The sequence below is a fragment of the Caretta caretta genome, chromosome 14 (genome assembly GCF_965140235.1).
Source record: "Caretta caretta isolate rCarCar2 chromosome 14, rCarCar1.hap1, whole genome shotgun sequence".
NCBI lineage: Eukaryota > Metazoa > Chordata > Testudines > Cheloniidae > Caretta > Caretta caretta.
In genome coordinates this window covers 22,848,183-22,872,924 of record NC_134219.1, presented here as the reverse complement: position 1 = coordinate 22,872,924, position 24,742 = coordinate 22,848,183, and the positions used below count along the sequence as shown (strand labels likewise).

The 24,742-nt window shown below is 49.0% G+C and overlaps 1 protein-coding gene across 2 annotated transcripts; it reads left to right on the top strand.

The window, feature by feature from the left end:
* Positions 1–1,417: 1,417 nt before the first annotated feature.
* Positions 1,418–22,911, top strand: LOC125621096 (TBC1 domain family member 24-like). 2 transcript variants are annotated; one of them, XM_075119361.1, is made up of 7 exons: positions 1,418–1,502; positions 5,958–6,993; positions 8,898–9,056; positions 16,818–16,881; positions 17,987–18,082; positions 20,228–20,510; positions 21,261–22,911. In XM_075119361.1, the coding sequence occupies exons 2-7, from the start codon at positions 6,068–6,070 to the stop codon at positions 21,404–21,406; spliced, it is 1,674 nt and encodes a 557-aa protein (XP_074975462.1). In that variant the 5' UTR covers positions 1,418–1,502; positions 5,958–6,067; the 3' UTR covers positions 21,407–22,911. The 2 variants fall into 2 exon arrangements, with proteins under 2 accessions (XP_074975462.1, XP_048673527.1); XM_048817570.2 differs by having other exon boundaries at positions 1,500–1,674.
* The last annotated feature ends 1,831 nt before the right edge of the window (positions 22,912–24,742 follow it).

Sequence of the window (24,742 nt, the reverse complement as noted above, 5' to 3'; positions counted from 1 at the left end):
GTTAGTCTGTATTCACAAAAAGAAAAGGAGTACTTGTGGCACCTTAGAGACTAACCAATTTATTTGAGCATGAGCTTTCGTGAGCCACAGCTCACTTCATCACTTGGCATGAGTCAGGGTAGCACAATTATGCCTTAAGACACAGGACACAGTAAAGGGCAGGCATTGTGCTGCTCCAGGACAACCCCAGGGAAGGAATAATTCCCTCCTTGTTCCAGGGGATAGAATTGAGCATAAGGATTACACTGTATAGAACTGAGATGGAAAAGACCTACAAGGTCATCAGATCCGCCCTCTTCAGGGGCTGTGTACACTCAGGAGAGCAGAGGAGATATCAGATATTACCCTGGTACCAGAATCCTTAGCCCAAGGCCAAGCCAATGTGCAGGAACAGAGCCCGACAGCAGAAGTGGGTGAACCCCTTTTACTGATACTGGTGTTCCCTGGAGCGGTGAGAGTATTCTCTTGACATGAAGATAAAGGATCAATTCTCCACTGCCCTGCACCATGTGTGCTCGTTCACACCAGTACAAAGTGGGTGCTCCACAAGGGTGCAATGAGAATGGTAGCATCTTACACAGGTGTAAATGACTTTATAAGGTGCAGGGCAACAGAGCATTTGGCCCTGAGGAAAATGCTGTGGCAGTTCTTCTCCGAGGCCTTGCCCCAGCTAGGGCAAAACTGAATCCAAGGTAAACCCCACCCAGCTAATACGGCTTAAAGGTGTTCAGCTGCATTTACACTATGTCCCATGTGGTGTTTCAAATGAGGTTAGCTGACATGATTTTAAATAACACCTAATGTCCTTGTCTAGGCAAGGCCTCAATGGCCCCGGTGCACTTACTGACAAAGCGTTGCTTTCATGTTATTCAAGCCAGAATTGCATTTCAGCATGGGTCCTATTGATCAAAAGCTCCTCCCTCAGCTCAACAAAGCGGCACATCTGTAAGTGACTATAATTTTGTTTTTCCTCTTTGCATCCTTGCAACCTGCCGGTGAGCCACGTGACATTTGCTGTACACATGATTCTATTTCGGTCTTCAACAAGAACCAAACAGTCCAGCAGGAAGTGGCTGGAAATTATTTTTTTGTGTTTATGTTTCATCAGGTCAAGGACAGATAGTCACTAGAGGACACACATTGAGCAATCCCCACCCCCGCCTCTCTGTTTTGCACACGGCTCTAGTTTTCTGGTGACACTGAAGTAAGGAATAAATTGAAGAACAAGAAAATAAAGTTTACCCTTGGGGGAAAATGATTGGGTTTAATGATCCTGCTGCTGTTTCGATCATTATCTCTCCCTGTTGCTTATTTACATCCCATCCTGTCACTAGACACGAGGTCTGGGCTAGGAAGGGGCTGGTGGAACTTTTTAACAGCTCCACCCCTTGTATTGTTTACATCAAATAAGTGTTCGGGGCGGGTGGGGGTCGCTAACCCTACGAGGACTCAGGTGCAATAAATTCAGCGTGGGACCAAGCCCAGCGGAAGCTGCTTGCTAGGTGAGTTATAATTTCACACATAATCCCAGAGAGATGTTACAGGTTGGGCTGGGCCTGTCTGGCTCCCCAAGGGGTGCTGCAGAAGATTTCCTTTTGGATCAGCTGGGAGAGAGGAGCAGGTCCTACTTGGCCCTGGTGAGCTCAGGGGGAGGTGATATGGAAGCCACACAAGGTAAGGCCACTCCTGAGAGGGAGCCACGTCCTTCTAGACAGACAAGTACAGCAGCTGGTAGAGAACTGGTACAAAAAGGATGCATTTGATCTCTTTTAACCATGCGAGTGCTGCATTATGTGCGAGGTCTGTTGGGCCCGGCTAACCCCCCTCTAGTGCTCTGCCATGTTTCTGCTATGTTTCACTGCGATGCTGGCTTTATAGAGACACGCTGGTGCTTTGAAGGACGTGCTTCATTGCTAACAGGCTAAAATCAAGCAGAGATATTTTATAACAGGTATGGGTGAACTAGTCTGACCCAAATGAGAACCAAGGGAGTGGATGGCTCAAGGGACTGTAAATGGGAGACGGGGCTCTGCACCTCTAGGTCTCTGGCTTGGATCTATACTGACAGACAGAAATCTGGCTATCATCTGACAGTTGCTCAGTGACGTGTGTGAAATGAGTTGGTGGACCTCTGTCTAATCAAAATCAACACAACAGCCTATCACAATCTGCTCTTACTGTCCCCACAGAGTAGACCATGGAGACTGAACTCTCCTTTGCCCCAGGTCTGGGATGGGGCATACTGCTGGGAACGACTGGGTGCAATAGGACAGGGACGCTTGCACTACAGCTGCCCATGCTATACCCACTGAAGCCTGGTTAGTGGTCCCAACATTTCCATTTCCTCTTGTCACTGCACATCAGGGTTTCTGGCCAGTGACTAGGGCTGAAATGTTCATCTATTTTCCTGTGGCTAGCTGAGCACTGGGAAGTACTGGTGATCCAGAAGGGTCTGGTCTCATGAAACTCCCTCTGGAGCTTCCCAGCATTAGTTTGTTCTTGAATATAGATATATTGAATCAAAATAAACCTTGTGAGTTGAATATATCCTGCTCCTAAAATTACCGCCAGCCTTCAGTTATACTGTCTCTGTTGGAAGGACAGCGAACTCAGATTATATCATAGATTGGGTCCCATTTTCACTGGGAGCCATTACTCTACGTATGCTGGTTACATATTGGCTTGTGCTACTGTAGATGTCTTGAAAGGTAAACATTAGAAAATCTAGCATCCACACAAACAACCAGTGCCTGCTTTTGAGTAGAATTATACCTAAATTTGCTATACACTGCAATATAAGAGCAAAGCAGTCATGCATATAATCCCTATGGAAAAACCCACCCCCAGCCCAGAATGCACTGGAAGACTTGATATTTGGGGACAGCTGTTCCCCCTGCATGCATGTATTTGTACCAAGTGTCACCATTTTTGTGCATTATGAAATGCAAATGCTGCCGTTGGCCTGGTATATTATTCACAAGCTACATGTGTAAGATTAATAAGGAAATTGCTGACTACTCACAAGGGCAGAAAGCCAGCTAATTCTTTGGGTGGATTGGCCGGGGCAGAATTTCCTCTGGAGCGAGTTTTTAAAATCAGACTTTTCCATTTTTAAAGTCTCTGCTTCAGAATAGGTGTTTCTCCCACACTGAACCTATGAACCCACTGTCTTTCTTTCACCCACACACACCCTATTCAGTCCGAGTGGCTGTTTATATGGGAGATTGATCAGTACAGCAGTCAAACCTACAGCAGGTACAATTTGGACTGGAGTGGGAGTCTGTAGTCTTGTACACTTGCTGTACACATACACAGTCTGAAAGCAGCACATCCAGAACACACTTGGTGAATGCAGTATATTCCATACCAAAGACTCGTCCCTGCCACGGCTGGGCCCAGCCATTGTAAGTAGAGAATTAATGTGTTCTGCTAATCAACTATCCTTGCAATTAATAAATTTCTAGCGAAACTCATCCACCTGGAGTGCATTAGCATCCCATCATAGTTGAGCTCTCTTTACAGCTCTAGGGGAAATGTTTCACAAGGTTCTTCTCTGACGTGCTCATTTTTGGCCAGTCTCAGGGTTAGGATAAACAGATAGACACTGTATAAATTTGTTGAAATAAAGAACACATGGGGATCTCCTCAGATGAGTGATCCAGAGAGAGTTCCCTGCCTACAGGTGGCTTTTCCCCTCTTTTGGCTAATGCACAGATCCAGTGCAAAGCCAGACTCATGTGGATTTGAGACCTGTAGCAGGGAGGGAGGAAACGAGGGGCTTCCTTTCTAACATGAGGAGTTTTCCCCAAGATCTTGGTGATCTGTTCAAATTGAAGTTCAGGCTGGCTCCGGTGTAAAAGAAAAAAGACTCACGGACACCATGTTTACAAAATGCTGTGTATAAGCAGTAAACAGTGAACCAAATAACGACACACCTGAATAGGGGCAGAGAAGGACTCCTTTTCCAGCACCCCCTGTCCCCACATGTTCTCTCCTGAAGTGCCTGGAAGCAGAGCGCAGATTGGCAGGAGTTTCCAGCCTCAGAGTAGGACACAGTGACTTCTAGGTGCCAATAATTCAGGGATTCGTAGTCAGGTGTCAGGGTTCCTACAAGGCAGGACACTTTTCATGGGCTTCTGCGGGATTTAGGGGGAGAGGAAGCAGGCCATATAGTTTGGCCCCCTAGCAGGTTTTTGGTGGGTTTCACTCTGCTCCATTGATGCTGGTGGGGGCGCGTACATGACCCTGCATGGTGCCAGGCTCAGTGACAACACTCAGTCAACAATAAAGAATAACAAGCTGAATGAAAACTGTAGAGCATGTGGTTGAGCTGCCATTGTCGTGGAATCAATGTGGTCCAGTAACCTGCCTCTTGGCTGCTTAAAAGGTCCCTGGGAGGAGGCACCCACTGTGTATTGTATTTGATGGCAGTTCAATGCTGCTGCTGCTCCAGAGCAGGCTCTTTCCAGAGATCCGATGGGGTTCACAGACCAAAGCATGCACCTTTGGTGGCGAATTCCGCCCCCAGCTCAGAGCCTGATTACACAGAACCCCGAGCTGGGAAGGGAAGCCAAGAATCCTCTCCCAAACCATGAGCGACACCACAGTGATTTCAGCAGCTGCCACGATGGTCTCAGGATTGCAGTGGCTCTGGTTGCAATGCCCTGCTCCCACTGCCCTAGGGGGAATAGATGGTGGATAGGTAGGGTCCTCTCTGCCACCCCATCTCCCGAGCAAAGCTATATGCTCACTCCCAGAATGCCCTTCTCCACTGCTCTGTGGAACTGAGCAAGTCCTGCTGCGTTCAGGATCTTCCCTGGCTAAGAAGGCAGGAAGGAGAGTGTCGGGCGAGAAGGAGGAGGACTAACATTTCCTCCACACTTACTCAAGCATTATCCAACAATAGACTCTCTTTGGGGACCAGCAGCCAGGCCCCTAACTCTGAACGGGTCACCTGTCTGGTTTGAGCAAGCTGTACAGCCTATTGTTTGCACTCCTCTGCTTTTGCCTGGCTTTACGTCAGCAGCATTGCGATTTGGATCCAGAAGCTGCACAGCCTTAATTCAATCCATCTCTGGTAACATAAGCAGGGGATGGACTGGTCCAGTCTGCTTGAAAGCTCACAGCATCCTGAACTGTCTGGTACTGCATTTTTGCCCAACAGGGCACAATTCTTTAGTATTCCCCACCAGATAAAAATACAGCCATTCACCAGACACATGAAGAGGCGAGGTGGGAGAGGGGACTGGAGAGGAAGCTGTTAGTGTCTCTGAGTGGTACAGAATCTGCAACAGGCATGAGGTATATCCACTGTGATCTGAACTTGTAGCATATTGTTCTGTTCGATGGCCCAGCCAGTCCATCCCGTATACGCACCAAGTTTGATTTACCCCTGAGTGGCACAAATTATTAATTGCCTCAAAGTCAGAGTTTGAGAATTAAAATATTAACTTTTTTTAAATTAAGTTTTTAATGTACCTGCCATGCTGCTAAAGGTGCCAGGCACATCTAGGTAGAAGACACCTGGCATGCTGCTAAAAAGGCACCAGATACCCCCAGCACCAGGTACAGGTTCTCTCTATATCAGGTTTATTCAGGGGGGGCCGTTATTTCAGTGGGATATGAATCAATTATATTGGTTCAGAAGGTTCAGTAAACGAGCACCTGTGAAAAGGTGAAGATGATGAGAACTGCTCTAGTTCTCCAAAGACAATACAAGAACTTCCTGTTTTGGGCAGAGACATGTTCTTGCTATTTAAACACAAATAGGTTAACTCAGGCCTTAGCTGCAGCTGTCAGACAGAATTAAGCACTCTGGCAGATGGTGGTGAATCGTGTTGAATAAAGTGTCTATTCTATGGAAGAGCTCTGTGTAAGCGTGAAAGCTTGTCTCTTTCACCAACAGAAGTTGGTCTAATAACAGATATTACCTCACCTGCCTTGTCTTTGCTCTATAGGGCCAGCTGATTCTCCTCAAGTCCCAGTGCTGATCATCTCTGAGGCTGAGACTTGGGACATTGATGCATCCTCTTGCGTGGGTTGTGGAGAGTTTGTGGATTGGGATAAGATGCCCGAGTTGGATCAGCAGCCAAGCGCTCACAGTCAGAGTCTCACCCAAACCAGCAAAGAGCTTAAAAAGCTGGCAAGAGAAGGCCATTGGGCTACCAACCATGTGCTAAGAGCTCGGGCTTACCAGCAGATCATCCAGCACATCCCGTGCCGGCTTGTGACCCCCGACGCGCTGGTTTACAGGGATGTCACAAGCAGGCTGTTTGGAAAGCAGAGTGTGAGTTCCCACCCCTTGCCTGAATTCCTTGGAGGGTGCAGGATGCCCACTTACTGCCTGACTATGGAAGGTGTAACCGCCGTAAAGAAAATACTCATCTGCCTTGGCAACCTCTTCCCCGACATCACCTACAGCCCAATCCTCCCTGCTGTGGTGGCTTTGCTGCTGCACTACAGCGAAGATGAAGCTCAGTGCTTTGGGAATGTCTCTCGCCTCCTCGCTTGTAATGACTCCCATACCAGCTACATAGACCAGTCCTTCCTGGCTCACCAGGCCTCCTGTATGACTTTTGGGGATCTGGCCAACAAGCACTGCCCAGCAGCCCACAGATTAATAGCCAGCACCTCTGAGAATGTCTTTGAGGTCTATTCTGAATGGTTGGAGTGGATATTTGGTGACCTTCCATTTGATTATGCTATCCGCATACTTGATGTGTACCTGCTGGAGGGACAGAAAGTCCTCTACCGGATCGCTCTGGCCTTGCTGAGGCAACACAGGCTCTCGGTGACCTCCGGAGAACTGGAAGTGACCAATGTCAAGGGAGATCTGAAGGCTTTCGTGCAGAACATTAGGGAGCACATGACGGCTGACAAGCTCCTGGAGAGAGCCTTTGGTATTCGGCTGTTCTCCCGCAAGGAAATCTGGCTTCTTCAGATGGCCAACAGGAAAGCGCTGGCTGAGAAAGGCATAACTGTGGTGCAGCGCAGGTAGGACTGATTAATTCACCAGCGTAGCCAGGTGATGTTCCCCACTGCTACTATAAACTCCACCTGGGGAGAGATGGCCTTACAGATGCTTGACAGAGAATGGGAATGAACAGAAATTATACAAGTTGGGCCAAATTAATTCCTCTCTCCAATGCAATCTCTGCAGCTGCCTCAGAGACAAATTGTCACTGGAGTAACTAACTGCATGAGGGATGAGTGGCATTCAGAAAACAGCACTACTCACTGGTTCCCTTCTTTTTTGATAAGGGAAAGAAATTAAATAAAGGAGAAATTGCTGAATTGGGCCCTGCCTACACACACACACACATTGGCTGGCCTTGTTAACTAGAATATCTGATGAGCAGAAACCACATTTTTAACAGTAATGCTGGTGTTTGGAGACTTGCAGAGCCCTCCATGATGGAGAGTTGGAGCACGGAGTCAGAAAGAAGTGCCATCTGCACTGGGAAAGGAACTAAGCTTGAGCATTGGCCTGCTAAACCCAGGGTTGTGAGTTCAATCCTTGAGGGGGCCATTTAGGGATCTGGACCAACAATTGGGGATTGGTCCTGCTTTGAGCAGGGGGTTGGACTAGATGACCTCCTGAGGTCCCTTCCAACTCTGATATTCTATGACTCTATGACTGGGACAGCTGCAAGGGGCAGCCCAGTGGGTGTGGTTGGCATGGAAGGAGCAGACAGGAACAGGCAGTTGTGAAGCAAGTCACACACCCTGTGATGTTTCCCAGCTATGGAGAGACTGAGAATGATTCTTAGGGAAACAAACACAGAGCACCACAATGAATCCGAGATTCACAAAGTAACTAAGCACCACAAAATCAATGGATGGTGTCCCTGTTAAACAGAACCACCATTGCAATCAAGCAGCAGTCATGATTATTAAGTATCATAGCACTTAAATAAGTTTCCTGGGAGCATAGGTGTAGTTTGACTTCCATTTTTGGGGGAGCAGCTTCAGTCAGGCCAACAGGGCCACAAGTAGGTGGGGGGCGGGGAATTCCACACCCGCCCAAGGCTTGCAGTTTTGGGGGGGCAATGCCCCCTCTGTTCCCCACCTCCCCAAGCTATGCCCATGCCTGGGAGATGTCCCCAATTAAGCACATTTCCTGTGAAAGGGTCTCCTATTTAACCAGAGTGCACTGTACTAATATCAGTGAAGGGCTAAGGACATTGGTGCCTAGTACTGTGCTATGACAAACACACACAGCTCTGCCAGGGCTTCTCAGCCTGACCTGCAGCACTCTGCTATTCCAGCTGCTGACCCACATAGACCAGCTGATGCATCTTATACCCAACCTGCCAGTGCCATCCCGAGGCTGACCAGATAGCAAGTGAGAAAAATCAGGACAGGGGCAGGGGGTAATAGGCGCCGATATAAGACAAAGCCCAAAATATCAGGACTGTCCCTATAAAATTGGGACATCTGGTCATCCTAGCCATCCCTTCTGCCTGGCTTGGGACCCCACAGAGGTCTGCCAATGCTGCCCTCAGTCCCCATGCACAATCATGTGCTACTACATTAATGAGCATTTTGGCTGATTACTGTTAATCATGAAGATTGCAACAGCACGCAAGGGCTCCAGTCAGGATCAGGACCCCGTTGTGCGAGGTGGTGGACAAACAAAGAGGAAGAGATGGCCCCTGCCCCTGTGTAGCACCTAGCACAACGAGGCTCAAGATTGGGGTCCCAGCAGCTATTGCAATATTAATTTATTAACAACAGGGAGCTTCCAATCTAAAAGACACAAGAAAAGCTGAAGCACTGGGGACTAGGTTATTACGTAATAAGTGCGTGTGTTCGCCATTTTTTAGACACACCCCAGTCTTGAACTACTGAAAGTGAAGGTAGCTGTGCGCCGCTGAAATCTTTCCTCCCTCCCACAGGCAGCTGTTCCACCTGGCAATAGACATGCTGAATTTCAGCTCCGCCATCGTAACTGCTCAGGAGATGCGCATCGTGTGGTCCTGGATTCCCGAGCGATTCTCCTTATTCCCACCTGTCCTGTTATTCTCCACCTCAGAAAACGGATACAGCCTGCAAAGGTACAGGGACAACTGCAAAATTAGAGATAATGGACCAGATCCTCAGGTGATGTAAATAGGCATAGCCCAGTCACCGTCAATGGCACTACCCTGATTTACATCAGTGGAGGATCTGGCCCAACGTGTTTAGCCAAGGAAAGGAAATAATATCTGAGCAGGTTCCTAAGACAGATGGTCTGTTGGATGAACTTCCCTGAGGCCCATGGCATAGATAGCTTGACAAAGGTTTCTGTAGAGTCACTCCTTTCTAAATCTTAAACACACATATTCCATTTGATGGCTGTTTTACCTGAGGTGCAATGAGTTTGCTGGGTCTCAGTCCAATCCACTGGGGACAGGTGTCCACAGCACAAAACCACCATCACTCTCATCCTTGCTGGGGAGAGGCCAAGGACTGAATGGGCCATGAAGACTGAACTCAGTTCTCTCTCTCTAGAGATGGTCCCTCTAGGTCAAGGTTGAGGCATGTTAACAGGGGTTGTGTCTAGAGCTGTGAGTCCATGTATAAGGAATAAAAGCTCCCTTTGCCCTTGGAGCTTGTTAAGTATGAACTTTAGGAAAAAGCCTATCTTGCTCCTCCTTCCCTGAGCAAGCATGTACTGGGCACACCAATCCCCGGTCTCTGTTCTGCCCCCTCCATCCTTCCTGCAGAGGAAGTACAGTCTCATACACTAAACTGCTGTTTGCTTCATGTGGCTGTGGCTTCTGCTGAGCCCTCCCTAGCTGGCAGTGTTAGAGGACCGACACGCAGTGACCACAGTGACGAGCAGGGTGTAAATGCCTGGACAGACAGACAGGCAGTCAGACATTGCTCCTGCGCTCTGATCCAACTTATGGAAGCAGCACAGAGCAAATGGCAATTGGTGAACTTCACCGTCACCTCTCCAGTTTGAAAATTAGCAAATAGTTGAGCGCTAAATGGGCTCCCCAGCCCCAATCCAACATGCAGTGGAGCCAACTGTAATGGGCTTGTGAATGAGGATTTCCAACCCCTCCTCTCACTCCAGGGACAGCCGGTGCCCAGGCATTGATCATCCCCTCTTGCTCCTGCTCACATTTGTCTGCCAGGCTCAGAACTTGCTTTCCCGCCCCTTGGTCTGGGCAGATGCAGCGTATCCTAAGAACCAGAGAGGGAGCCTGCAGCACAGGATGCGAAGGCGGCAGCCTTCAGCGCATGGCAGGGAGCAGCACTGGAATGTCAGTTCACAGACATGGCACAGCTCCTGCCCCCACAGTGCTTCATAATCAAAGGCAGCTCCTACGTGTTCCTGGTTCTCAGAGGCGCCTTCTCTGGGGCAGAGGAGAAAGTAAAACACTGGGGCAGCCAAGCCCAAACGGAGATAGCCAAAGGGACCAGCTAGTTAGCAGCAGCTGCAGTACACGTGCTAGACAGGCACCGGGACTTAAACTGATCCTGCCATTGCTGAGTGCTTGCAAACAAAGTTGACTTAATTTAGCCCAGTCTTTCTTCCTTTCTTTCTCATGATTTTCCACCCCCCCCCCCCGCATCTTCCAATCCCTCTTCCTCCAAAGATCTTCAGTTACTGCCCCCTTCCGAAAATAATCATCTTCCCTGGAATAATCTCAGACTAGCTGACCCTTATGGTCCCGTCTAACCCTATGTATGATTCCCCCTCTACTCCACTCTGGGGCTTATGTAGACACAAGAGTTGCCTCAGGAGTGCTGACACTGACTTAGCTAAACCAATGTAACTACTGAGTGTGTGAGGTCACATTGCATTAGGGCCTGCACCGGTGCACCCCCTATTGCATTTGAAGCCATGGGTGAGATTTTCCAAAGCATTCAGTGCTGACCTAACTCTGCTGATGTCAGTACTTCCCTTGACTTGGAGTTAAGACAGTGCAGAATGCTTTTGAAACACCCACCCCATGCATCTACACAGCGTCAATTGCAGCACACCGCAGTATGGGTAGGCATCTCAGGATACCTTCCGCTGCTTCCCAGATCACAGCATTCAGAGCCAGTTTTGCAGCAGATGGTGTGGCTCCCTGATTGAGGACCCCATCGAACCCAAGTCCTGAGTGCCTGGGCTACGCGCACCACGTTTGCGATTCTAGCCAGGGCTCACAAGTGCTGGGCTTCTGGACTTGGGTTTTGTTTTTTGTTGTTTTTTTGGGGGGTGGGAACATGGTGGGATAAAAGGGCATTTAAAGACTTCTTTGGATAAAAGAAACCAAAGAATAATGACATGAGATGTGCAAACACTGACGTTGGAGCATTTGCTTCAGCTAAAACTGAGATGCCACTTTCATTAGCAACCCTTGTCTCATCTTAGACAGTCAGGCCACACTTACTTCTCAACACAGGACAGCTAAAGTAGAATATATTGTATACTTAGCAACCTTGACAAGGTTCCTCCAGTATCTTAAGGCACATATTGCTCCTTTGTACTTCTCTTTCCTTTCCCCTAAGTGTTTGCTACAAAAAGGTCATGCTTCTTCTTAACTGCATGTAGCGAGGCGTGCTTGTGAAATTATTTATTTATGCAGGTTTCACAGTTTAGACAAAAAGCAGACTGTGGCCTTCTGGCATTGGAGAGTTTGGCCACTGATCTCAGCAGGGTCCAGCCTTTTATTCTGATCTCTATTACAGTGGGGTAAACCAGGATTAACTGAGTCAAATGGGGTTACACCCCAGAAGAATGGCTGTAAAATCAGAGTCAGGCCTTGATTTTATACCCCTCCCTTTCCAGCAGGTGCTATTTTTATGCTCTACACCAAAACCCTGCTTAAATGGAATTAACATGTTCTACATCGCGCTCGCTGCTCCTCTCGTGTTTAGATCAGGCAGCCAACTCCAAAGGGAGGGGAGGCTCTCTGCATCAGCATACAGACACGGAGCTGATACTGTGCTCCTAAATGAGCCCTTGATTGATGGCAATGGGTTGGTTCTGGCTCCGACTCCGGTGCCTGTCCCCAGGCTGCAAATAACACGCAAAGGGCTGGGGAAGACTTCAGTGGATGCAGGGGCAGTGCAGGGCTAACATAATTGGTCCTCTGCCACCCACCCTCACTAATCCCAGCACAGAGGGCATGCTGGGGGCATGGAAGGGAAGTATATGCAGTGTCAGGACCCCAGCTATGGGGGCGCAGGTCAAGGCCAGAGCTTGGGTTGGAGAGGACTTGATAACATGGTCCAAGGCCAGTCTAGAGGGTCAAGGCCAGAAGCAGCAATCCATCATGCTCTGGGATCAGGTCAGAGTTGAGCGAGTCAGATGAAGTAGCATTAGTGGAATCAAGGCAGGGCGAGGCGTCAGGAGGGCAGCAGGGAAGTAGGAGTGAGGCCAGGTATCAGGGACAGCGACAGGGGCAGAGGCAGGGGCAGGAACCAGGCAAGGTATCAGGAGTACATAACAGAATCTGTTTTCAGCAGCAAGCCACAGATCCACCACAGACAGACGGCCTCCAGGTGTTTTCCCTAGGTCTTAAATAGTGCACCTGGGCCAATCAGGGAACGCATTTGGCTCCATCAGTCAGGACCTGTGTGGGCAGAACACCCAGTGCTGCTTGAACCAGTAGGGCTCACATGCTGCCATTCCCCGCTTTGCCAGAGCTGTTGAGCAGCAGCATGGACATGGCAGGAACCAGCAGGCCTGAGGGTCCAGACCTGCAGGTCCTCTCCTGTTATGGAGAATCTGTGCTGCAGTGCAGCCGCTCTGACTTACACGGGGGGCTGGGCTGGAATCCCAGAAGTCCCAAGGGGGCCTAAAGCCTCCAGACCGGAGCCGCTCAGAAACCACAGGGCAGAATCTGGCTCCAGGGGCACAAGGACTGCAGAATCTCAGGCTCATAACATTTAAGAAAAACATCCAGGTTAAAACAAAGCTTGCCCTGCAACCACACCACCCAGTTCGGTCTTTTCATTCTAAGCCTGGGAATCAAGGTTAGGTAGTGTGGCGAGATTTTATGTCTGGATTGAGCTGAACAATTATCCGCTTCGCTGAGCAAAACTTATGGCTTTAGCATATCCATCATATGGCGACTTCCTCAGTTACTACACCAACACACAAGTTGCTGGAGCTAAATGATGAACTGCTTCTGCCACTCCCCTTTTATGAGTTTGCACTGGCAGGCTGTTTAACGTAACAAGAGAGCAGCTATTGTTCTCCTCAATCTTTTACAGGTAGCTGTGGCTTTCTGTATTTGAAACAGGTTCTCTGAACCCCTAACCAAAGAGATCCTGGGCCAAGTGCTTCCCTACAAGATAAATCACATGGGTTCTGTCGAGGATGAGTAAAGCCCTTGGGTTGTAAATGCTAGTAGTGTAAAACTAGGGCACCTGATCCCCCACAATATACCACCACCACCTCCAGGATAGCAATGGAAACCCCTGTAAAACCCAGACAGGGAATTACACAAGCTGCGATCCACAGAGAGGAAGTGATGGGAAAAATGCAAGGAAGGACCATCTTATAATGGGGCCCTGGCCTTGGAGAAAGGGGGAGGGGCAACTCATCTGAAATCACGCTGTACAGAAGGAGCGAGAACACATCAATTCAATGTCTGTATCCATCAATGCAGCCCTGGTCATCAGTAGCTCTTACAGATCTAATGTGTAGAGTGACCAGACCAGCAAGTGTGAAAAATCGGGATGGGGTGAGGGGTAATAGATGCCTATATAAGAAAAAGTCCCCAAAATCAGGACTGTCCCTATAAAATTGGGACATCTGGTCACCCTACTAACGTTCCATCATGTGTGTTGGGCCTAACAATTCCAGGATCAGGGGTCCTTGCTACCTTATCTTGCAGTGCACAAAAATGGCTCCTGATCTAGAGGCTCACATAAGTATTCTGGAGCCCCCTCCTTCCTTGCTGCTCTCTCCCCTCATCCTCTGGCTGCTCTACTTCTCTCTCTCTCTCCTCCCAGTCCAGCTGGCAAAGAGACTCTCTTATTCTCCTCTCCTGAACCGGAACCCTTGCTCCTCCAGGTACATGCTGTGGTGAGGGCTTCTAAAGTCAGGACTGTTTCTGGCGCTGATGCGATTCCATTTGTGACCTTAACCGGTCTGTGGCTGTTTCCCCAGCTGAGAAATGGGGGTGACAATGAATGGGTGTAAAATGCTTTGAGGTGGAAGGTGCAATTCTACATACAGACCGAGCTCCCTTTTGCTGACCACCCCAGTGCAAAGGAAGGCAGGAAAAAACTCTCCTATTTTCCTACAGTGTAAGCAGGACAGGCAGCCAGGGGGCGGGGGGGAGGGGAGGGAGAGGAGAGGGCATCAGACATGGCTCAGAAGGGAAATCCAGTTACTGGGGAAGGGAAACCAAATGGCAAGGAAACTGCGGGCTGACAGCCACCATAATTGATGCTGCTGGGAAAGCGAGCAAACTGCTGGGACCCAGAGCACTTTGGGGAGAGGCTGGACACATCACATCCAATTTGCTGCCACATCAAGGGGCCAGACAGTGGAATGACAAGGGACTGTTCCACTCCCCTGCAGGGTCTGTAGCCCCATCTCTGTGAGCCCCTGTGAATGTGACGGAGATGGCGGCTCTCTAGAGAGCCCTGACTGCTGTAGAACCTGCCCAAATGCGTGATGGAGCAACAAATGCAGAATGGCAGAGGGCCGCTGATACCTAACACCCCTGTGGCAAGGAGCTAACAAGGGACTCTGGCTCAGTGCTCTAGAAGAAGGTGAACTCCCCCAACCCCATGGTCCTGCCAATCTGCCCTAACGGGAAAATCCCAGGGATCAGTTTAATCCTGTGCCAATGATCAGGAATCTCTGCAGTTAGACATCTGGGGACAGATAACTTCCTGTATCACCTCAGGTCTATCTCATCCAAGACCCTGCCTCCATCAATGGCCAACAGCTGATATTTGAGAAGGTGAAAAACCCTATGACACACCTAGTCGATAGTGCAGGAGGGGGAAATTCCCCCTGAACCCTTCTCGGGCCCAGCTGATGTCCTACAGCAGGAGATGTAATCACCTGAATTATATCACCATGCAGAGATACAGATGGCATTACTGGCTCAGGAATGAGGCATCTTCTCTCTATGATGTGGCAGTACGGCAGAATGAAGTGACCCAGGAGATGCCACAGCCTTTGCTAACCGTCTCCATTCTGCTGTAGCTCTCTCACTCGCTCACCCTCCACTCCACTGTGGTGGACCTGGGGACATCCGTTTCATGGCTACGGTAACCGGGTTAACCTGTACTTGTGAGTTCTCTGGCCCAGATCCTTGAAAGTATTTAGGCGCCTAACTCCCACTGAAATCATGGGGAATTAGGTGCCTAAATATCTTTGTGGATCTGGCCATTTGTGTCTCCTCTCTCCCAACCTGAGCCTCAGTGATACAGGTGGGACTGTCTGCCCCTGGTGATGCCATCTCTAGTGTCACACCCCTTCTGAGCAGCTGCTGTCCAGGAAATAGCTGCATTTTGACTGCTCTTTCTCAAAGACACGAGGTGGGTCTCAACCAGCTCCCACCACAACTGGGTCTGTTCTTCCCTTTAAACTTGGAACCACAGGGAATTTCACAGACTCAGATCTGAAGGCCAGAAGACAGCCGCCCTCCGCCCCCCACGTGGGTCTTTATTTAATTATATTCAGGAGCCAAGGTGCTTTGCAATGATTAAAAAAGGCACACATGGATCATGGATAAACTAGCCAAAACAAGGAAAAAGATGAGAGCAGCATGAGAAAAGAAAAGTCAAGAGACAGTTTGGAAGGAAATGTGGTAAAACGGAGATAAAAATAAGCAGTAATAGGGAGGGGACAACACAGGCCGTGGGGATTGGATTGGCTTGTCTGAGGCCTGCAATGTGCAGGACCAGCAATGGTGTCATTCAGCCTGTCCCTGAATCTCTGCACGGGACGTTGCCTCAGCCTCTGCCTTGCTTGTCCGTTTCATTAAGCAGTTAATAAATATCAGCCTGTCTGAACAATTGCATGTACTGCCAACAGCAGTGATTCCGCGAATTGCCCACCAATGGGAAAGCACGTTGCGATGCAGTGTACAAACCCCACGCTGGCCTGGAAAGGGTTAACAAGCTGCTGTGTAGTCAAGAAGCGCTGTCCCACTACAGTGGCAAGGGAGGGGCTAAAAGAGGAGAGCCCATTGGGGGGCTCTCTGGGTGGGAGAGCAGACCTCCAGCTCTCCCTCTATGAGTGTGATTCCCAGGTCCCACAGATGTGCCCACACCTAAGAATAGCAGCGTGTCCACAGCAGTATGGGTGGCAGCTTGGGCTAGTCGCCCACGTACCTACCCAGGGCGTCACTTCCCAGCTCAAATGCAACTGTACCCTATGAGAGAAGCTGAGCTGGGAGCCAGGAATTGACTAGAGACTGCTGCCTCCCCGACGGGCAGGTAGGCCTGTTGCAATGCTGTTGTCTTGGGTTTGCTACCAGTGACTAGTCTGTTGTTGCTGGGTAAGACAGCTGCAGGTGGGGCCCTGCCTGAAGGGAGCGACGGCCAGGTAAAATCCTTTTGTCTTTTGCACCTGATCTGGGACTCAGCAGTGTTTTTTGCGAGGCCAGGAGTGACCCTGTCACAATCATGTTCCAATACCTGAAGGAGTCAGGCAAAGAAGGACTTAGGAAGAAAAGTTAGACCACAGCCATGTGCTGGGTGTATTAATATATTTATATCCCACTTTGCAAAGGCCAGTAACGAGGAATGTGCCAACCCACTGGGCTCTCTACCCAATAACTCTAGGGTAAGCTGCCAAACCAGGTCTCTCTCTCATCAGTTTCAAACTCAAACCAATCCACTTTCTTTGTTGTCACCTGCAGGTTTTACTCATGCTGTGAAGGTTACGAACCAACAGTGCTGCTCATAAAAACGATGCAGGGGGAAGTAAGTATTTCCCAAACATTGAAGAGTGCTGTGAGTGTGTCCCAGTTTCTGACTGGTCTGGGGAGAAATGCATAGGAGGGCAGCCATATGCTGCACCAGCTTTGGTAAACAGAGGCTTGGAATGGGCGACAGGGAATGAATCACTTTATGGTTACCTGTTCAGTTTATTCCCTCTGGGGCACCTGCAATTGGCCACTGTTGGAAGACAGGATGCTGGGCTAGCTGGGCCTTGGTCTGACCCAGTATGGCTGTTCTTGTGTTCATACTTATTCGGGAATCAGGATAGTTATACTGGAATAACTGGGCTGTCCCATTGCCTTCTGTGGGTTTGCACCAACAGTACTGATTGGAACTTTGTAACCCACCCCACTGAAGATGTACAAGGAGGAAGAGATTCCATTCCCCTCTCCTATAGCTGGGCTGGCCCTGCAGGGCTAATAAGATTTAAAATTTATATTAGTCACTAAAACTAAAGTAGTGGCCCTGGATGCACATATGGGGCAGATCAGGTGAGTGAGAAGGGACCATTTTTACTTAGGCTCTGTCTACACTGGCACTTTCGTCGCTAAAACTTTTGTCGCTCATGGGTGTGAATGCCCCTCCCCACCTCTCCCGAACGACAAAAGTTTTAGTAACGAAAAGCACCGGTGTGGACAGCACTTTGTCGGTGGGAGCTGCACTCCCATCAACGAAGTTACTGCCCCTTGTTAGGGGTGGTTTTATTTTCTTGCCGGGAGAGAGCTCTCCCGGCGATAAAGAGCAGCCACCCGGCACACCTTACAACAGCCGTGGTACAGCTGTGCCATTGTAAGGCGTGCAGTGTAGACACAGCCTTAGTTTCCTTTCTGTGTAGAACTGCACTTTTGGGGAAAATGCTGCCCTCACAGCCACACAGGGGACCTCAGCTCTGATCTGCTGCTCTCGAAATTCCCACATGGGGCCCACAACAAGGTACTCAAAGGAATGTGTGTGTAAATCTACTTTTGCCACCCCGCCCTCACCCCTGCTCGCCAGCCTGTTGTTTTCAGGATTCACTCTTCGTATTGCTTTTCCTGCTGGACTGAGTTGTGAACTCCAAACTGTTCTTCTTACTCTCCCCTTCAAGGTGTGCGGTGCGTTCCTCTCTTCTGACTGGAATGAAAGGAAAAAGAGTGGGGGAAGGTCCAGCTTCTTTGGAACAGGGGAATGCTTTGTTTTCAGCGTAAGTCTGATTCTGTTTCCTGCTGTATCTTGTTTATGGTTTGTATATTTTAAGGGTTAGTTGCGGTTTTTGTTACCCCTTGCAGAATTCAGATAGCACAGCAGGCAGATACTAGAGACAATTCACCATGCTCCTCAGTCCTGATAGAAGAGAATGCAGGGGAACATAGAAATCCCTCTGTCAGGTCAGAGCCATCTTGCTCAGTATCTTCTCCATTCCATCCCTCTAGTCCATGCTTCTGGGTGCAATAAACCTTGCAGTGTAAGGTGCAGTGTAGCCTGTTGGAGCTGCAGCAGGCTCTCGCCAAACCAGGAGACCCTCAGTAGTACTGTGTCATGGTTACAGGGTTAGCAGCACCTCTGACCCCTCTTTGCATCCCCACAGGTGTCAGCCCTCGTGCCTTTACCTCTCCTGCGGCAGAATTCTCACAGTCTCAGACTAGCCCTGGACTATCAGGTTTCCCCAGCAGTCTACCTGGGTTCAGTGCCTGCAGTTCTTCCCTTTGGGAGCTGTGCTTAGTGGGGTATATAGTTACCAGATAGCCTGCTTACACCAGAGCAGCCTTCTTAAGCACAGGTCGGTTTAATCTTAACAGTAGGAATAAAACATAAAGAGCAAAAAGGGACTGTCAGAGAACAAAAGATCTGCAGGCATGTCTATCTTCCTGGAGCCCAGCCCTCTGCGATGGGAACTGAGGACAGTCTAGCTTCTTCACAGTGGCGGTGCTAGGCCACTGCAAACCATGCAACCACAGAGGACTCCGAAGCAGTGGGGGACCCTAAAGCTCAGACCAGCCTGTGAGGGCTTTTCATTTGGCCTGCCAGGTGTCCGCTACTCCCTCCTGCTCCCACTGGGGGCTCTGCTTTAAGGATGGCCCCACTACCCAGCTGTAGCTCCACCCAAGGCTCAGCATGGCTCCAGCACCTGCATTTACACCATGGTCCCACGCTGATCTGCCTCTGAACCCCCACCCTGGAGGATGCCCTGTAGCTGGGAGTGAAAGGGGCTATCTGACAGCCAGGGAGTGCAAGGGCCGGAGCTGCCAGGAGCCCAGAGCCAGCCGGAGCCAGGTAGCAGGACTCTCTTTACAGTGGCGCCCCAGTAGGGAACGGGAAGGAACAGCTGATGCCCAGTGAGCCAAGCAGAAGGCCCTTGCTGGCGGCTCTGGCCCTTTTCCCTCCCCTGGCCGGGCAGAGGGGATCGGGGAGGAGACTCAGATGTGGGTCTGCGCAGGGACACTGCAGCCTGGGAACAGGCAGGGGAGCCAGCTGCTGGGAGCCTAAGGCAGAGCCAGAGCTGAGTAACAGGACTGTCCAGACAGCAGAGCCCCCAGCTGGGAGCAGGAGCTGAGCACAGGCAGGGGAAGGTGGGGGACAGGACCAGCTCTGGAGGGAGTCACCCACTGCTTCCCTGGGCCTCTCCCAGCACCCTCACTGCCCCCATTTTCCTCCCAGTCCCAGAACGAAGCTTTGCAGGGGACCCCAGAGAACAAACACCACCATGGCTTCTTCAAACCCTCCACTGGGGGCCTGTGTGTGTGAGAACATCTTTTCAGCAGCAACTGCCTCCCGTCCCTAGAGAGAGTCTTTTAATCCAGCCAGAAGCCCTTTATCTTAATTTCCAAGACTCGGACTCCTGTCCCCTTGACAAACTGGTCTGGTGAGCTCAGCAGGGGATTGGAGGAAGACTATCAATGGGAATGGCTTTTGCATTATCCCTTCAGTGTTGGCAAATGGGTGGCTATCTGAAGTCATAGTACACTTTCCTGCCTATATGCAGTCAGCCTTGGCTTGAATTAACCTCATATTCAGACAGTAAGCCCCCATACAACAATCAGACAAAACCATATAGTATTCATGAATTGTTAACTGCCCCACTTCCCGCATGGAGCTGGAGGCCTTCCAGCCCAACCAGGAGATCTCCCCAGTGGTAACCCAACCATCCGACACTGTAGTGACATTTTTCAGAGTAACAGCCGTGTTAGACATTGGTGGAGTTTAGCACTAGTAAGCCCTAATGACCAGCCACCACTGATGGACCTACCTCTAATATCCACATGAACAGCCAACCAAACCACCCCACAGAACGTCAGCCGTAGCAGGATTTGGAAGGCTATGCCACCCATGTGTTGCTTTTGTTTTAAAGGTACGCCCTGAAATGGAGAGATACGAGTGGGTGTTCATCAAGAAACCAGAGCTGACCAAAGCAGTGCCACGCTCCCCATGCCAGCGCCTTCCTTCTCCCGCCTCCCCTGTCCTCAGCACACCTCCTCCCGATGGCCACTTAGCCAGTTCAAACCATCTGACTGTGCCCGTGTTGCAGAGGGCTAAAGGTCGCCTCTCCCCATACCTGGCAATCAGACACTTCCTCCTGCCTTCAAAAACAGCCTCCATGTTCATGTCTGGGACTCGGGAAGGAATCGTTATTGGTAACTATGCTACCATTACACACCCTCATACACTCCCAAGAGAATCCGCTGCCCCTGCCCCAAAGCACTGTGAGACAGACTGTGTAATTTACACACAGCCCTCAGAGGGATAGGATGGAGCTGCACCACTTTGCTCCAGAGAGCACAGCGGGAAGGTACATGCTAAACCATCCCTTGGGGCGGCAAAGAGTGCCCCACAGTTTGAAAACCATTGCCTGCCTCCTGCCAGGAGCCAGCGGATCAGAAGCTGGTGGGAGCTGCTTGGACCGCTTGGGCCTCTGGCTCTCCACGCTGTGGGAGCCGCGGGGTGCTGGCTGGCTGCCCGGCAGTTCTCTCTGCCCTGGTCCCTGAGCCAGGCCACCTCTGCACAGCCAGGTGCCCCTGGCACGGCTCCAAGTTGTACCCCTGATGTGCTTTTGCCTTTCCCCCAAAGAAGCCCAGCATCAGCTGGCCCCATGGAGCAGGCCCCTGCCCGCAGAGCCCAGCTGCCATGTGATCCTCCCCAAAGCCCTTGCTCGCCGCTGCCCTGGTGCTCCTGGTTCTGCTGCTGCTCCTCAGCCCAGAAGTGACGCATGGGGTGTTCACATGCCCCCCCGGAACCTTTAAATTGTGCCACCCCCCCCATCAAAAGTTACGCATCATCTCTGATAAGTGGCATGGTTAGGGTTCTTATCAGACAGGCCAGTCTCTCCATTCACCCATTAACCTGGTGACAGCAGGTTCCCAAAAGTTTCTGACCTTCTTTTGCAGGTGGTGGCGGAGGCCAAGCTCTGTACATTGATGCCGATCTCTACTATGGGAGAACAGAGCACTGCGAGACATTTGACAACCCTCCTCTCTGTCAAGAGAACTTCCAGGTGCAGCTCCTGGAAGTCTGGGGCTTTCAAAATGCCTAATCACCATGAAATCGCCGCTCCCTGTACCATATTAAGGAATGAGAGATTCCTCTCCACTACACAGGATACCATGGCTGGTGATGAGCCAGTTGCGATCAGATGACACACAGATGCCTGACTCTAATGGAGGGAGTCCGCACATGGGTTTCTCTTGCGGCTCTGAACCTCACTGCTGTTAGCCATTCTCCATATCTTCCCCCGCTGTCACAAGGCAGAGTTATATTATGGGAACTGCCATACTATAAATGTTTAATAATCATTAATAACAAAAGTCCAGAACCTTCACACACAAATCAAACCAAACCCCAAACTTTCTGAGGTTTGAAAAAATTGAGTTAATTTTTGAGGAGGGAGCAGGCTGGATTCGACAGTTTTCCTGTCTCTCTGTGTTCTTGGCTTCACTTTGAAGTGGAAATACCACAGACCTCATGGTATCTAGCACTGGGCTATGAATCTTGCTGGGACTTACAAGACCTCCATCCTGGTTCCAAGCCCAAAATGGTTTTTATAACCATGAGTGGAACCTATATCATCTTTGAGGATCGACAGTCACTATTAGAAGTGACACCTGTTAGTCCTCATATAACACAATACAAGTAGCCCTTATGTACAGCTACCATTGTTAGCAGTGGAAGTTGCCAGATAGTTACCATCAGACCTGTGCCCATTAATTTTCTGTACCATCTCTTAAAATGAAACCCATCAGGATAAACTGAAGGTGTCCTCAAATACCCACTAGGCTCTACTCCAGCCTGAATACTTATAACTTTGTAGTTGTGCATTTGCACTACACATGAATGCAGGCAGGTGATCTGCTTCTTGAGTGGACAGATAATGCAGGACAACAGCAGATCACAGTGGGCCTTTGGTATGAAAAGAGTTGGTGAACTCTGGGGATCAGGAGATTCCCTAGAGGGAATATTTTTGGCCAACCATCTCTACAGGCTTCAGACCCCTCAACATTTTCCATAATATCACGACACTTCAGTAAAAGGTTTGTCATAGGGTCAGAATTACTTTCTCACTCCACGAGGTATGGCTTTCAGGATCAGAGTTGCAACATGTCAATGGATCAGCCCAAGAAGGCACCCTGCCACTGCACCTGTTTTGTGGATAAAGAGAGGGCTTCAGTCCCCAGGACTGTCAATCACAGCACTAAATTAATCTAAAAATATGCAAATCCACAGTTATGTCATTTATTGCCAGCATAATATCTTATTATAAACCCCCCTCATTGGGATGTTTATACTCTCATGAAAATGTGTATTCAGAGAAAAGGCTTAGGATGGTAGTTGCAAGGATCTAAATAGTTAACACATCTAACAGTCTAATCTAACATCCCATAGTTATCAACATCAGGATAATAGGAAAGATGAAATATTAACATATACATGCTGACAGGCAGGATAAATACACTCAATGGGTTTTGGAACCTATGTGTAAACGATTTAGCTTGCAGAAGGAAAACATATTCAAAGCCCAAATACATTTTTCCATTTACAGTCTGATTTTTCTTGTGTTCATTTTCTCCAGCTATTCAGAGCAGAAGTAATCAATACCTCCAAGGGAAGCAGTCCCAGAAATGCTATGAGACAAGAAGAGGGAATGATAGCAAACTCACACACTAGTCAGCTATGCAGCCATGTGAATAATTAGCAATTACCTCTATTCTTCGGAATGCATCTTGTAAGATAAAAGATATGATGGGGCTTGAATCTCCACTCCCTCTCATCAATTTTATGCTAGTATAACTCCACTGAATGTGACAGATTTTAAACGTGAGAAACAGAATAGACTCAGAGCCTCAGTGTTTCAGACGAAGCAATGCGTGTAGATGTTCTGAGCAGGTCCTTTTGCGGATGCCATCGCATATTTCAACGGGGCTCACCTTTTTCCTACAAGCTTCCTATTTTGTCATCGCATGAGATCTGACAGTTATAAAAGTGAGGCATAAAGATCAGTGGTATCACTTCATGCCTTGCCTCTGGCTGAGACACTCTTTTTTACATTTGAGTTCTGCTAAGATTTTCCTAGTGTTTCCCTCTTTCCAAGGCCCCATGCCGGACCAGCCTGTCTCCATTAGGTTTCCCATCAGACTCCATCCTTTCCCAGGGGCTGAGTTCGCTGCCTCTATAGAAATCCTGACTCCCCCTTCTTAGCTCAAGACTCTTCTTACTTAGCTGTCCATCTTTGCTGTGCCTTTGTGTATTGCCTGGATCAAGATTCAGGGTATTTGATTGTAAAGGGGAACTGGGTCTCATCCAAAGTACCTAAAACACTTGAGACTTGAGGCCTCATTATTTGTCTTTGATGCAACAGCAAAGCCTGCCAACCTTTGTGATGCTGTATGTGCCGCATACCCAAGCCCTCTGCGGATTTCAGCTGTAAATCACAATAAATTATCAGGGTGATTATTACATTCAATTCCCATGATCTGCAGAGTGGTCTTTGTCACTTTTAAAATGTATTTATTATTTTACTTTCTTCTTTGCACTTTTATTCTCTTGCTGTGTAAAATTCAAAACAATGAAAGGAAAAAAAACATAAAGCAGTGCGGGCTGGGTGGCTCAAGGGCTTGGTAATGGGATATAAAGAGATCTTTCATCTACCTAAGGTACTTATCTGCCCCCTTCCCCATTACCATAGTATCTGAGCACTTCACAATCTTTTAATGTATTTATCCACACTGCAACTCTGTGAGATAGGGCAGTGCTATTATCCCCATTGTACAGATGGAGAACAGAGAGGCTAAGTAACTTGTCCAAGGTCACACTGGAAGTATGTGTCACAGCAGGGACCTGAAATCAACGCTCCCAAGTTCTAGGCTAGTGCCCTAACCACTGGATCATCCTTCATCTCTGTTGTGCTGTTACTTGACTACAGCTCAGGTCAGCAGAGCCGGAACTTTGCTGCTTCTTGGTGACCTATGTGAAATGAGGTGGTGGATCTCATTTCATTCTCCAGGGGACGGATAATCACATCACAAAACTGCTACAAGCACAACTGTCATTCTGTAATTCCCTTACTGACAGCCTTAACAGAGAAGCCTAGAATTAAAAGGGTCATTGGAGACTGAACACAACTGAGTTGTTCCTTCCACATTAGGGTAGACACATCGTAGGGTACCTATTTTTATCTAACAGGATTTCAAACATGTATAATAGGCCAAATTCACTACAGTGTAACTCCAAAGAATCCCATGGATTTACATCAGGGATGAATTTAGCCTAATTATTTTATTTTAATGTCCCATAATTACATATACCGATGGGGAGCTCTGGAAATATGCACATATTCCCTTGTTCCTTTCAATGCCCCAACATTTAAACATATGCA